The sequence below is a fragment of the Crocuta crocuta genome, unplaced genomic scaffold (genome assembly GCF_008692635.1).
Source record: "Crocuta crocuta isolate KB4526 unplaced genomic scaffold, BGI_CrCroc_1.0 scaffold581, whole genome shotgun sequence".
Lineage (NCBI taxonomy): Eukaryota > Metazoa > Chordata > Mammalia > Carnivora > Hyaenidae > Crocuta > Crocuta crocuta.
Window position 1 is genome coordinate 1,173,787 of NW_027528635.1, and position 13,412 is coordinate 1,187,198.

At 39.8% G+C, this 13,412-nt stretch overlaps 1 protein-coding gene across 8 annotated transcripts in view; it reads left to right on the forward strand.

Moving 5' to 3' along the window:
• Nucleotides 1–7,448, forward strand: part of SLITRK4 (SLIT and NTRK like family member 4) — a 694,124-nt gene extending 686,676 nt beyond the window's left edge. For all 8 annotated transcript variants that reach the window (XM_077755188.1, XM_077755189.1, XM_077755186.1 and 5 more), the window contains one exon: nt 1,270–7,448. In XM_077755188.1, coding sequence (XP_077611314.1) covers nt 1,320–3,836 — 2,517 coding nt within the window. In that variant the 5' untranslated portion in view covers nt 1,270–1,319 and the 3' untranslated portion in view covers nt 3,837–7,448. The remainder of the gene's footprint in view (nt 1–1,269) is intronic.
• Nucleotides 7,449–13,412: the final 5,964 nt, after the last annotated feature.

The following is a 13,412-nucleotide window of genomic DNA, read 5'->3' on the forward strand; positions in this document are numbered from 1 at the left end:
TTTCTGTGTAATTTATTTATCTAATTAATATTTGGTGGTAACCATATTGAAATTGCAGCCAGCTCCCCGTGCAAAATGGAAAAGACTCACATGGCTAAAATCGCATCAGTAAAATGCACAGTGCTTGTTTTTCCTTTAACTCTTTCCCATGAAACGTTGCATATACTTGTCTATGCATGCAGTATTTCAGGAATTGGCTACAACGGGTTAATTTGCTAAGCATTAAACTCCACTAAGTGATTCGTGATTTGTTTATAGACAGAGAGACCTGGGTGGTGAGATTGGGAGGGGAGGTTTGGGAAGTGATGATTTGAGGACAGACACTGACTGTACTAAATGTATCCGGTGCTGCAGATAAAACCACTCAGGGACTGTAGCCTCTGACCTCCTCTTCCTCAGCAGTGCTAGTCTGTGGTCAAAGTGAAGGAAGTAAACATCTGAGCCATGTAGCACCCGGACCTGGGTTCAAAGTGGCATGGAAAGGGGTAGAAGTGGGCCAGGTAGGCAGGAGAGCCCGTTCTTGGGGTGAGAAAGCTGTCTGGACGTCAGCTAGATAGTGCAGGAGTAAACAGNCTAGAGACTGTGTATCTGCTTGAAATTAAAATGTAGTCATTTCCTACTTGGTTATTTTTTCTAGAACCTCACTGGGTCATGTGTGTTTTTAAGGCAGCCATGTACAACTGATTCATGGCAGAGTGCTTATCCGTGGGCTGAGCTGAGGCAGATCTCTTCCCAGGGCTCCTTCTGCCTTGATCTTTTGACTGTCCCCTCTGCAGCAACCCAATCCTGCTATGGCCATCCGCCAGTGAGCCCAGTGGAGCTCTAATATCTCCTGTGTTTGGCCTCTTATCTAGCTGGAGCCCAGAGAGTAGACTTCTACAGATTGAAATGCCTTTGTGGTGGCCAACTACAAAAGGCACAGCTGATGGTCTGGGCTAGGTCATTAGAGTTGCGAAACGCCTGTGCTCAGGGGCGGAATGTGATGGTGGGCGTAGAGAAAAGATTTTCAGATTGTTAAGGTTTAAGCACCATCAAGCCTTTTTTCCCTGTTGTCTGTGGTGTGTCCTGCACACGTAAAATGTGTATAAAGCTCCTGTACGGAAATGAAATGTATGGCCTTTCTGCTGACTATTGTTCATCTGAGTGAGAGTACTTGCAGAAAAATACAAAGCTGATAATTACAGCCCTGTGTTCACTGTGGTATGATGTAGATGCAAATAATCTTTCAAGTAATGATCATTGAAAAAATGTCTTCTTTTTATTTTGTAGATTATTTCTCTTTATTCAGAAGCATAAAGTTGTTTGCTGATTGCCAGAAGATGTTTCTTTGGCTCTTTCTGATTTTGTCAGCCCTGATTTCTTCGACAAATGCAGATTCTGACATATCGGTGGAAATTTGCAATGTGTGCTCCTGCGTGTCAGTCGAGAATGTGCTCTATGTCAACTGTGAGAAGGTTTCGGTCTACAGACCAAATCAGCTGAAACCGCCCTGGTCTAATTTTTATCACCTCAACTTCCAAAACAATTTTTTAAATATCCTCTATCCGAATACGTTCTTGAATTTTTCACATGCAGTATCCCTGCAGCTGGGAAATAACAAACTACAGAACATTGAGGGAGGAGCCTTTCTGGGGCTCAGTGCATTAAAGCAGTTGCACTTGAACAACAATGAATTAAAGATTCTCCGAGCTGACACTTTCCTTGGCATAGAGAACTTGGAGTATCTCCAGGCCGACTACAATTTAATCAAGTATATTGAACGAGGAGCCTTCAATAAACTCCACAAACTGAAAGTTCTCATTCTTAATGACAATCTGATTTCATTCCTTCCTGATAATATTTTCCGATTCGCATCTTTGACCCACCTGGATATACGAGGGAACAGAATCCAGAAGCTCCCCTATATCGGGGTTCTGGAACACATAGGTCGCGTCGTCGAACTGCAGCTGGAGGACAATCCTTGGAACTGTAGCTGTGACTTGTTGCCTTTAAAAGCTTGGCTGGAGAATATGCCATATAACATTTACATAGGAGAAGCTATCTGCGAAACGCCCAGTGACTTATATGGCAGGCTTTTAAAAGAGACCAACAAACAAGAGTTATGCCCCATGGGCACGGGCAGTGATTTTGATGTACGAATCCTGCCTCCGTCTCAGCTGGAGAATGGCTACACCACTCCCAATGGCCACACGACCCAAACGTCCTTACACAGATTAGTAACCAAACCGCCGAAAACGACAAACCCTTCCAAGATCTCTGGGATCGTGGCCGGCAAATCCCTGTCCAACCGCAATCTCAGTCAGATCGTGTCTTACCAAACAAGGGTGCCTCCTCTGACGCCTTGCCCAGCCCCTTGCTTCTGCAAAACACATCCCTCGGACTTGGGACTGAGTGTCAACTGCCAAGAGAAAAATATACAGTCCATGTCTGAACTGGTCCCGAAACCTTTAAATGCCAAGAAGTTGCACGTCAATGGCAATAGCATCAAAGATGTGGACATCTCAGACTTCGCCGAGTTTGAAGGACTGGATTTGCTCCATTTAGGCAGCAATCAGATTACAGTGATCAGGGGCGACGTATTCCACAATCTCACTAATTTACGCAGGCTGTATCTCAACGGCAATCAGATTGAAAGACTCTACCCCGAAATATTCTCGGGGCTTCATAACCTGCAGTATCTGTATTTGGAATACAATCTGATTAAGGAGATCTCAGCAGGCACCTTCGACTCCATGCCCAATTTGCAGTTACTGTATTTAAACAATAATCTCTTAAAGAGCCTGCCCGTGTACGTCTTTTCGGGAGCGCCCCTGGCTAGACTGAACCTGCGGAACAACAAGTTCATGTACTTGCCCGTCAGCGGGGTGCTGGATCAGCTGCAGTCTCTGACGCAGATTGACTTGGAGGGCAACCCTTGGGACTGCACTTGTGACTTGGTGGCATTAAAGCTGTGGCTGGAGAAGCTGAATGACGGGATTGTGGTGAAGGAACTAAAATGTGAGACACCCGTCCAGTTTGCCAACATTGAACTGAAGTCCCTCAAAAACGAAATCTTATGTCCCAAACTCTTAAACAAGCCATCTGCGCCATTCACGAGCCCCGCACCGGCCATGACGTTCACCACCCCGCTGGGTCCCATTCGAAGTCCTCCCGGTGGCCCCGTGCCTCTGTCTATTTTAATCTTAAGTATCTTGGTGGTCCTCATTTTAACGGTGTTTGTTGCTTTTTGCCTTCTTGTTTTTGTGCTGCGACGAAACAAGAAGCCCACGGTCAAGCACGAAGGCCTGGGGAATCCCGAGTGCGGCTCCATGCAGCTGCAGCTCAGGAAGCACGAGCACAAGACCAATAAAAAAGACGGACTGAGCACAGAAGCTTTCATCCCGCAAACCATAGAACAGATGAGCAAGAGCCACACCTGTGGTTTGAAAGAGTCCGAAACCGGCTTCATGTTCTCAGACCCTCCGGGACAGAAAGTCATTATGAGGAACGTGGCCGACAAGGAGAAAGATTTATTACATGTGGACAGTAGGAAGAGACTGAGCACAATCGACGAGCTGGATGAATTATTCCCGAGCAGGGATTCCAATGTGTTTATTCAGAATTTTCTTGAAAACAAAAAGGAGTTCAACAGCATAGGTGTCAGCGGCTTTGAGATCCGCTATCCGGAAAAACAACAAGACAAAAAAAACAAGAAGTCGCTGATAGGCGGCAACCACAGTAAAATTGTTGTGGAGCAAAGGAAGAGCAGCGAGTATTTTGAACTGAAGGCAAAACTCCAGAGTTCGCCCGACTACCTACAGGTCCTTGAGGAGCAGACAGCTTTGAACAAGATCTAGGTCATGCAATCTCGCTTCATACAGAGGACATTTATTTAATGATGAAAGTGCCTTTTGTTGACTCCTAACTTCCAAATACTATATTATCAATAGGCATAGAGGCAGGCGTTTCCAAGGGTGTCTCATTAACTGTAGCCGCAAGAGAAGTGTCCGGTGGAAGAGAATTTCCTTAATAGATTTTACTACATAAAACCTATACTGTGGAGTCCGGTGGGGATACTGCAAACTCTATTGCCAAAGGGATGCTTTATATACATAAAACACTGAATTTAACCTCAAGAGGCAAATCTGTTTTGTACCCCAATGCAAAACCTTCGTCTCTTTGTGCTTTGTAAAGCCGACTCAAGAAAACTGGTACCAGTGTGTGTACCTCAGCTGGGTCCTTCATCTTGCATGTAGATTAAGTTGGTGGAACTGGAATAATCCTTTTGATTTGTGGCATTGTAACAACTCTGTGTAAAGATTATCTGAAAAGTAAAAAACAAAACAAAATGAAAAAAAGAACAAAAAAAAACAAAAAACAAAACAAAACAAACAAAAAAAAAGCATGCAAAGAGAGAACATTCGATAGTATTTGTAAAATTGGTAAACTTTACAGCCTGCATCTTGAAACCGCTGGATTTATAATGTTAAATTGTGCAAATATTTCTTTAAAATATACCATGCATTACATAACTATAAAATAAATTTGAACACTTTAAGCATTACCTGTCTATACATAAAACCCAAAAGAAACAAATCAACGTGAGTTACATAGCGTTTGTGGTGATCTGAAGAAATACATGATGTTTATCAGAATTAAACAAGGCTCAAATTAAACTAACATTAGAGTTTGTTCTCAGTTATGTGAAATACCCACAATCCTTAAAGGTTGTCCAAAATTAGCAAAGTGCTTACCGTGTGAGCGCACCCAAAGCTATTTTTGTAACATAATTCATATTTATGAAGTACTTTGTATACTAAATAGGAAAATATGTACTCCTTAATATGTATTTAATATGCCTGACTTGTTTTCCTGATCACAGGGAATTTATCAATAAGTATAAATTTAGACAGAAAACAAATATACCAAACTGAAACCGAAGCTTACGTGTACAGAAATATTCTGGACATTGTGATCAGGTATCATTTAAAAACAAAACAAAAAACACAAAAACACACACACACACACAAAAAAAAAAACAAAACGAAACAAACCAGTTCTGTGCTATTCTTGAGAATTTAGCATATTATCTGCAGATTTGTTACCAACTGTGCATTTTAAAATAGGTTCCTTAGTTTTATAGTATCGTGTCCGGGGCAGTTGTTAGTTGCCATCAGTTGTCTTGCTTTTCAGGATTCTACAAGCTTACTTCAAATAGTTTTCACTACAAATATTGACAGAATTAATGAGTAAGGTTAATAGTGATATCTCGTCCGCATCGGTATCCTGTCCTGTCATCGTTCGACTACTATCAGATAATCCAGTAGCGCAGTGAACATCACGGTAACGTCGGCTATCAGAGCCACACTGGAAAATGCTTTCTTTGGTCTCCGATGGGTTCACAGTCTGCAACTCCAAACGATATGCCACTGTGTTTGCTTGCGCAAACTTGTGTTAACTGGCTTGTTAACTTCGAAGTCAGAATTGGTCAAAGGAACGGAGGACTTGGTAATGGGAGACATCTGAAGATTTGTAGGAGCTCCCAATTAGCAAAGTGACATCCCGAAATGCATTACCTTCTTGGCCTGCCTGCATATGTATATCTTTTGTGCTCCATCTCTTATAATTACTGTGTTAATCAGTAAGATGACCAAGAAGGTAAACATAGACATTCTTCGTGAACTTCAAGTGGCAGATGTTTTGGTGCAGCTTCCAAAATGATACTATGGTTAAAGTTGTAACAGTAGTCCCTTTATTAAGTACTAATTTCAGGGCTTTATGTGTTTGTTCCAAGATAAAACAAACAACTTGGCATTCTTAGAGGGTGTGTGTGCGCGTGCGTGTGTGTGTGTATTTGAGTGTATATGCATACATATAGATAATTTGGAGATTTTTTTTTAAATAGCAAAAAAAAATTGTCTCCATATGTGTGTGCTGGTGCTCTTAAAACTTTAATGTGTAATTTTAATTTTCATGACAATGTCTGTGAAAACTTTATATGAATATTAAAAAAAAATACAAACAAAAACTTGCTTTCTGATCTTGAGAGAAAAGACGTGAAGATGCGTGCCCAGTAGCGTGTTCTCATCTACAGTTTCACAAGGACTTTTCATATGCCATTACCATGCTTGCAGGCATCCATGGATTAAAGGGCTCCTAATGCATACTGACAGAATAAAGATGCAAAGGCTTCAAAGAAAGTGTTTTAGTTTATCCTGTCAATAAAGTATGGATTGAGGAATCTCAAGTAGACACTTACGGGAGGAACCGGAAGCTCTATCCATGATCTGGGGATAATAGGTCATTGGGATGATGGCTTTTACTCAGTGTGGTGAGGCTTTGAAGATGTAGAAAGGTTTCTGCAGTTGTCAATGGCGAGAGGACCTGCCACCATCTTAAAGCTTGCTGTAGCATATTGGCTATCTCATACTCTTCCGCCGAAAGGTATAAACGTTCCACTTTTTTTAAAGAGTAATTTAAATGTGTGTGGTTATTTGGAGGTTTTACTTGTAAGTGAATGACAGTAACAAATCCTTGGTTAAGGCTGATCTATTTTCCTTAACTGAAGTCATTGTGCCTACATTATACAGTGTATACTATTTTGCACCTGCCTCTCATTAGCTCTACTTGTACCTTTTATGATAATGTAGTTAGGCATAAGTTTTGAGTTGAGTACAAGAGCAGTTAAAATACTGTATCTACGTTTTTTTGGCTTCAACTATAACCTTGATGTTAGTTTAACCCCTTGAGGAGTGATATTTACGTCAGTACAGCATCTTTAGTAGAATTTGATTCAGATCTAGAAAATCCAAGAAGTGCTTACTTCTAATGTGCTCTGACACACCATGGCCTTCTTGGCATCGTATCGTGTGCTCGGACTCTGTTAGACCAGTTGCAAAGATTAGAGCATATGAAATTAGTGGAGGGGTTGAGATAATATATTATGTCTGTGTAATATAAATCAAGTTTTAAATTATTTTTTTATGAAATCAATAAAGATGACTCAATTCTTGAAAAGTAAATCTTTGTGTAATTTTATGAGAAAGCAGCTATTAAAATACAGTGATTCAAGTCTATAAGGCAATTTATATTCTATATTTAGTTTTCCATTCTGAATAATAAACTGAATAAATATATTAATTAGAAGATCATTTAAGACCAGCTTTCTGTTGTTGCTTTTTAAAAACATTTCGTTTCTTTAAGCCATAAGGATGCATCAGTTACACAGGGCATGGCCTCATGAGTAACGTCAGCAGGTATTGCAGAAATAACAGAACACATCTAGAAATGTATGGCAGTAATATTAATCTATGATATCTTTTGCATGATTTGTACTTTGACATTGTATGAAATGAGCACAGTGAGTTTTTTTTGTTGTTGTTATTGTTGTCGCATCCAAAGAGCTGGGGAGAAAATATATTAAGAATGTATTTATAATCACTATTTTGAAATAAAGTAAAGAAAACACATTGTATTGTTTTTACCCTGATTTGATTATTAGTATTTTAGGTTAGTTTATACGATAAAAATCAAGCAATGCTATGAAAGCTGATGTAAATCACAGAAAGAAACTGTTTTAATGACTTTTGTTTGCTTTTAATAACATCAAGGTATTAGACAGAAGTTACTAAATGCCATTTTTATGAAAGTATTAATAAAATTGTTTGCTATAATGGTATTTCTGAGGCCACAGTTTGTGAAATATATTTATCTTTCCATTATCTTTCAGAAGAAATAAAGTAGGAAGCAAATTGATCTTTTCACCTAGATTTGAGGGTAAGGTACAGAGCTTTAGAAAACTGTTTGTATTAAACTTAATTGCTAAATCCTTTCCCCTGGCAGTCCATTCCCATTAATCAGTTGGAATCTGACATAACTGCAGATAAGCAAATAGTAATATTCAGTCTTAACTATCTATTTAAATATGTTTAGAAAAACTTCAGAACCTCTATAATCCATGGCCAGCCTGGCAGGTTACAAGTTAGTTGCCCATGTATGGGGTGGATTGTGATTTTTATTTGGTTCTTTCAAAGATGATCGAAATCACCAGTCCATCACTTTACCAGAGTTTTATGGTCGAGAAAAAAAAAATGAACTGAGTGCATTATGGTTAATTGGAGGCGAATCATGTCTAGCAAAGATTATAAACAGACCAATGAAGTGAACTGAAGGCACGTTTCCTTATGGGAAGAGACGCAGAGAGGGAAACGGAGAATATACATGAAGAGTGTTGTGGCCTTAAGTCTACACCGAGCTATGCTGAAGAAGTGAACAGCATGGATAGCACACACAAGTGCTTTTGGACTAAATGTTTTATGTGTCACAGGATATATATCCCGTGATTGTGTGACTTTTTAGTTCTTAGTGAGTTACTGAGCATAGGGCTTTGAGTCCCAGTCACTCAGTTATGTGGACAAGTGGTATCAGATGAAGGTTTGGCTTCATTTCCAGTGCTCATTCAATTAGTCACTATGGTCAGATGGGCTGAACTAAAATATCCTGTTTGTGGCTTCACTTACCGGGAATAACTGGCAACAAATATCAAGTTCACCCGATAATTGCTAACCCTCAATTCTGGATATGCTGAGGCCCTGTCCTTTGTTAAATTAAAACCAACCGAGAGGTTAAATGAATTTTAATGCCTTATTTTGGACAAAACTGCCCTTAATCTAATTTTGAATTTTGTTTTGTCTTAGTTTCCACTGGTTGTCAAGATTGCACGTTAGAAGAGGAAATCAAGGAAGGCAAACTGTGCTGTCTACCTTATATGAAAGAGCCAAATACTGGCTATCGAGAATAAAAAGATTCAGGCTTTTCACTAAATCATAATAATTATCAGATCCATTGACAGGAAAGAATTAGTCAGCCCTCCACCTTAGTTTGCTTTTGTAGACACTGGCTAAATAGAAATTCTAGTGGTCTCAATAATATATCAGAAGTGAGAAATCACTTGTTTAAAAGCTCATGAATAAGGTCCTCAGAGAAATTATATGACTGTGTCACAAAAAAATACAACATATCGCTTTCAAAGTAGCTGTAGGAAGGAAATAGTCATCGTCTAAAGTTTCTGAACAGTGCATTTCTCTTGGTTGGCAAATACTAGATCGTGTCCTAGGCTGATGGTTAACAGCCCAAGGAAGCCATGTTGTGCAGTGGACAATGCTCATGGAAACATTTGAAAATCATAGTAAGCTCAGTTCTCCCGACTANCTGGAGTTGCTATTCAGTTATTTTAATGCTGTTTTCACTAATAAAAGTCTTTTCTTAATAGGTCATATTTGTAGCCATTTAGTGTGTTTATTAGTGCGAAGTTGGCAAAGCTCAACATCAAGAAGAAATGCAAATAATTTGGTTTTTAGCTGATGCAGTTGTTTTGTTAGTTTANAGATTTACCACATCCAAGCAGGTATTGCGGCCCAAATGATAAATTGTCTTGCTTTTCTCTTCACTTTAAATGGAAACCTGACCACTGTGTTCATGTATAGTAGACAGTTTGCCCAGTTATCTCCCAGGACTTCCTGGGATTTCAGTAATGTCCACTGTCTTGAGATTTGGTTTTGATTTTCCTTGTTAACTTTATCCTCACTATCATCCTTTCATCTGTAAGCGTGAAATTCCCAGGTAGCCAACGAAGGAACAAATCAATGTTGCCACTAATATTATTACCCACAAATATTATTCAGAGAACCATGTAGAGACATCTAGATCCAAAATAAAGAACCCCGGGTAAGGATTTGATTACAAACATGGGAGTTAAAAAAAAAAGAATAAGTAGGATACAAATTACTGACCAAAGAGCTCTGTGCCTGGGTTAAGATCAGGGAAGATAAGGGCAAAGAAGTATTCAGAGAAAAACAAAACAATCAAACAAAAAAACAATGTCTGCTTATCAGCACTCAGGATCTGATTACTTAACAAGAATCACCACCACAATATAGGTGAAACCTTAGGCTTCTTTCTCCTTATTCTCTGTCACTGCTTTGTTTCTTGTGACTATATATGAAATCTGGGACGTATCGGGACATATCAACACACTGGGAATTCGTATGTTTTCAAGGAATTCACTGGTCAACCATAACCAGTGCTTGACCCTCTCAGTTCCCATGGACTTGTTTCCTGGGATAACTAACGTCCCGGGCTGACTGATGTCAGGGCCTCCTGGCAGAGCTCTAGCTGGAGAAAACAATAAGCAGTATCTGGGTTTAATAAGAAGAAGGGGAACACGCACGGTACATATAATGAATTTTGACAGGAAGCAAAATACGTCGATACAAACGTTTGGGTTCCTAAAGCTGCTAAGCCGTTCAGTTTGTTTTCAGCAATTGGATTTCAATACTAATTACCAAGTGCATATTTCAAAAGCTATTTCCTGCGAGAACCCCCCGGGAAGCCATGTCTCTGCCATGGGTCTCCTTGTTCCATAGCAGGATGTATCACATTTGCCAAGTCCTCCCTGCTGGAAATTCTTCTCTTCTGCTGCTATGAACAGCCAACATCATCTATGGCACAGCCTAGCTCAGGGAAATATTGTTCTCACTGCTGTTTGGTCGTTTAGTGGCAGTACACAAAATAATCTAGGAGCCTATGTCCAAGCGTATATTTGCCATTGTAGGATTACCACATCCAGGGAGCATTTCAATTGAATATATTTGCCACGTTGCTCTCCTTGTTTTTCTTTACCAGTCGTCTCCCAGCCCACAACAGCTACTAGCTGTTTGATGCCTAGCTCCCCTTCAAAGTGGAATATAATTCCATCCTGGAAACTCAACAGTTATTTATAGAAAGAATCATCACACTTCTATCTGCTCATTTCCTCCTATAACTTCCAGAAATATAGAAAATTTAGTACAGTAAGTGATGGATTTAAAAGGAAGTCCTGCTGACACAAAAATAATTATAAGGAGATGGAGTGAGTTATCTGGGGGGAGGGGGCAGCGAGGAAAGCCAACTTTAGGAAGATATTTCTTGCGTTTTGGATCGCCTTGCATTGGCGTCGGAGCACCGTGTTTTAACTCCTGAGCTGGACTCAGAGAAATCAGCTTGCGCTCTGGAGTCCCCGCAATAACTAAAGAGGTTTATTATTGCTGACATGTGGGCAGGTTTGCCATGTGTTGCCATAAACATGGCTGTTATTTTCTCCTGCACTCTCTATTTCAGAAAATAGTCATTTGCTCAGATTTGGCACAGCTGCTGAAATGCTGCTGTATCAATTCTCACCGCGGAAATTCACAAAGCATTTTTTTTTTCTATATGTAACTAAGCAGGTACACAGAAATGTGTACTGGAAACCGGATAAAACCATCGGGATTAAGAAGAGAAGTAGTCTGTCCTCAGGAAAAGGGGGCTCGTAAGAGAACCAAAATGCAGGTGTTTTATTAAAATTACATCGAGGTAGATTACCTTCCTTGGAACCTGTCGGCTTTTTGGGTAGGTTTCAATATGTGCGTTATAAGGAAAGTAGGACTCCATTCCTAAACAACATTTCCATTCTCTGCACAGTCATCTTGGTCGCTTAGATGGGGTTGCAATGTAGGATGTGTGAGCACTCACTTAGTTATTTAATCTCAAATGCGTATCTGATTTCAGCTGCTCATTTGAATATAAATGTACTGGAGAAGGCCAGTTTCTAACATTGTGTTCTTCCTATAGAATGAGCCGGGCTTTATTCATCCTACAGGTTATCAGAAGGGGGTTAAAGCAAAAGCCTGTTGGTAAATAGTCATCTCCAATGTTCAAAAGCCATCACAGGAAGACGGGAGTATACCTACTCCTTGAATTTGTACATTAGATCATTTCATCCCAATTCCTTTTTCTTTTGGAAGAGCAACTAGGGCTGGAGAGGGAAGGTGACTTGCCCAAGGTCAAATAACATACGAAGACCAATCTGGTCTACAGCCTGATTCTCCTGACTCATAGGCTAATGCTATTTCCATTATGCTGTTCTATTTGGAAGTTCTAAAGAAGAGAATGAGGATCTGTGGGTGAGGTTCAGGGAGATGTTCCAATGTAGCATAAGGATATTTTCCAGAAGGTTTTACAGCAGCCCATAACTGGAATGAGCTAGATTTCAAAATACAAAGTTCTTTATCCGTACAAGCGTCCAAAGTGAGAACGGTTTTGACAAGCAGGATGGAAGCTATTCAGGAAAATGCATTTGAACGCAAGCTTGGACCGCATGATCTTGGAGCAAAGATACTTCTCTGGTTTCTATACTAAAGGTCGTTTGTCAAGCGAGTCAAAACCATCAACTATGTAGTTTGTCCCCAACATTCACATTCTTGATCTATCATAGCTTAATTGTTAATAGATGATATCTCCTGGCTATTAGAGTTACAAATCAATAGTCCCAAATACCGGTTAGGGATGAAGCATCATCTTAGAAGACACATAAGCGTCCCTCTAATTTTTAGTGTTTGCATTTTGTGTCAGCACTCCAAAAAGAATAGTTCCTGCTATTTCGTCTTTTTCACAAAGGGAAGAACAACCCCTTTGTACATGACACTGACAGTGGCACTGTCGTAACAACCTCGCGCCAGCAATGATAACATGCGCTTATGTTTATGACTTCAGTCCTACATTCCCACTTTGAGGCTCTTTCTTGAGCCTGGCAAGTGCAACACAAAGGTTAATTTATTGTTACATTCTCTTCTCTGATCAGAGGTGGGTCTGTTTTTTTATTCTTTACCCTCAATTACATAGAATTGAAAATTATTCGGAAGCATTTTAATTCAGGTTATAGCTCAACAGACTATATTAAGAATAGCAACCACAAATTACCTGAATTACAAAAGAAAATATTCTCAGAAACACTTATTTAAATTTGATGCCATAGAGGCAAAGATTTCTTTAAAAAATAAAAAATCTAAGAGGGGCTCCTGGGTGGCTCAGGTCAGGTGAAGCGTCTGAGTCTTGATTTCGGCTCAGGTCATGATCTCACAGCTCGTGAGTTCTGCGCTGACGGTGGGGAGCCTGCTTGGGATAGTCTCTCTCTCTCTCTCTCTCTCTCTCTCTCTGTCCATCCCCTGCTTGCTCACTCTCTCTCAAGAATAAATAAGTAAACATTAAAAAAAGAAAGTAAGGAGAAAGAAAGAAACTTTCAAACGTCAAGGGTTTTGGTTGGTTGTTGGGTGCTGTTAGTTTTTAAAGATTTCGAATACATCCAAGATCACTCTGAAATGCAATTCAGATTTGGTACCATTAACCAGGGCCCCCTGAAAAGTGGCCACTGTACATTTGCTGACCCCTTTAATCACAAAGAGTATTCCTTCAGGTACAGTTTAGCAATCCATTCAAAGTTAGCAGTTTTACACTTTGAAATCCTACTTCCCTTCTAAATGGTCACAGTGCTAAATGTATAAATAACCTCTTCCTAATTAATGTTTAAGAAGAAAAGAATAGAATAAAAATATTTAGTTTGATTTCCTGCTGCCATG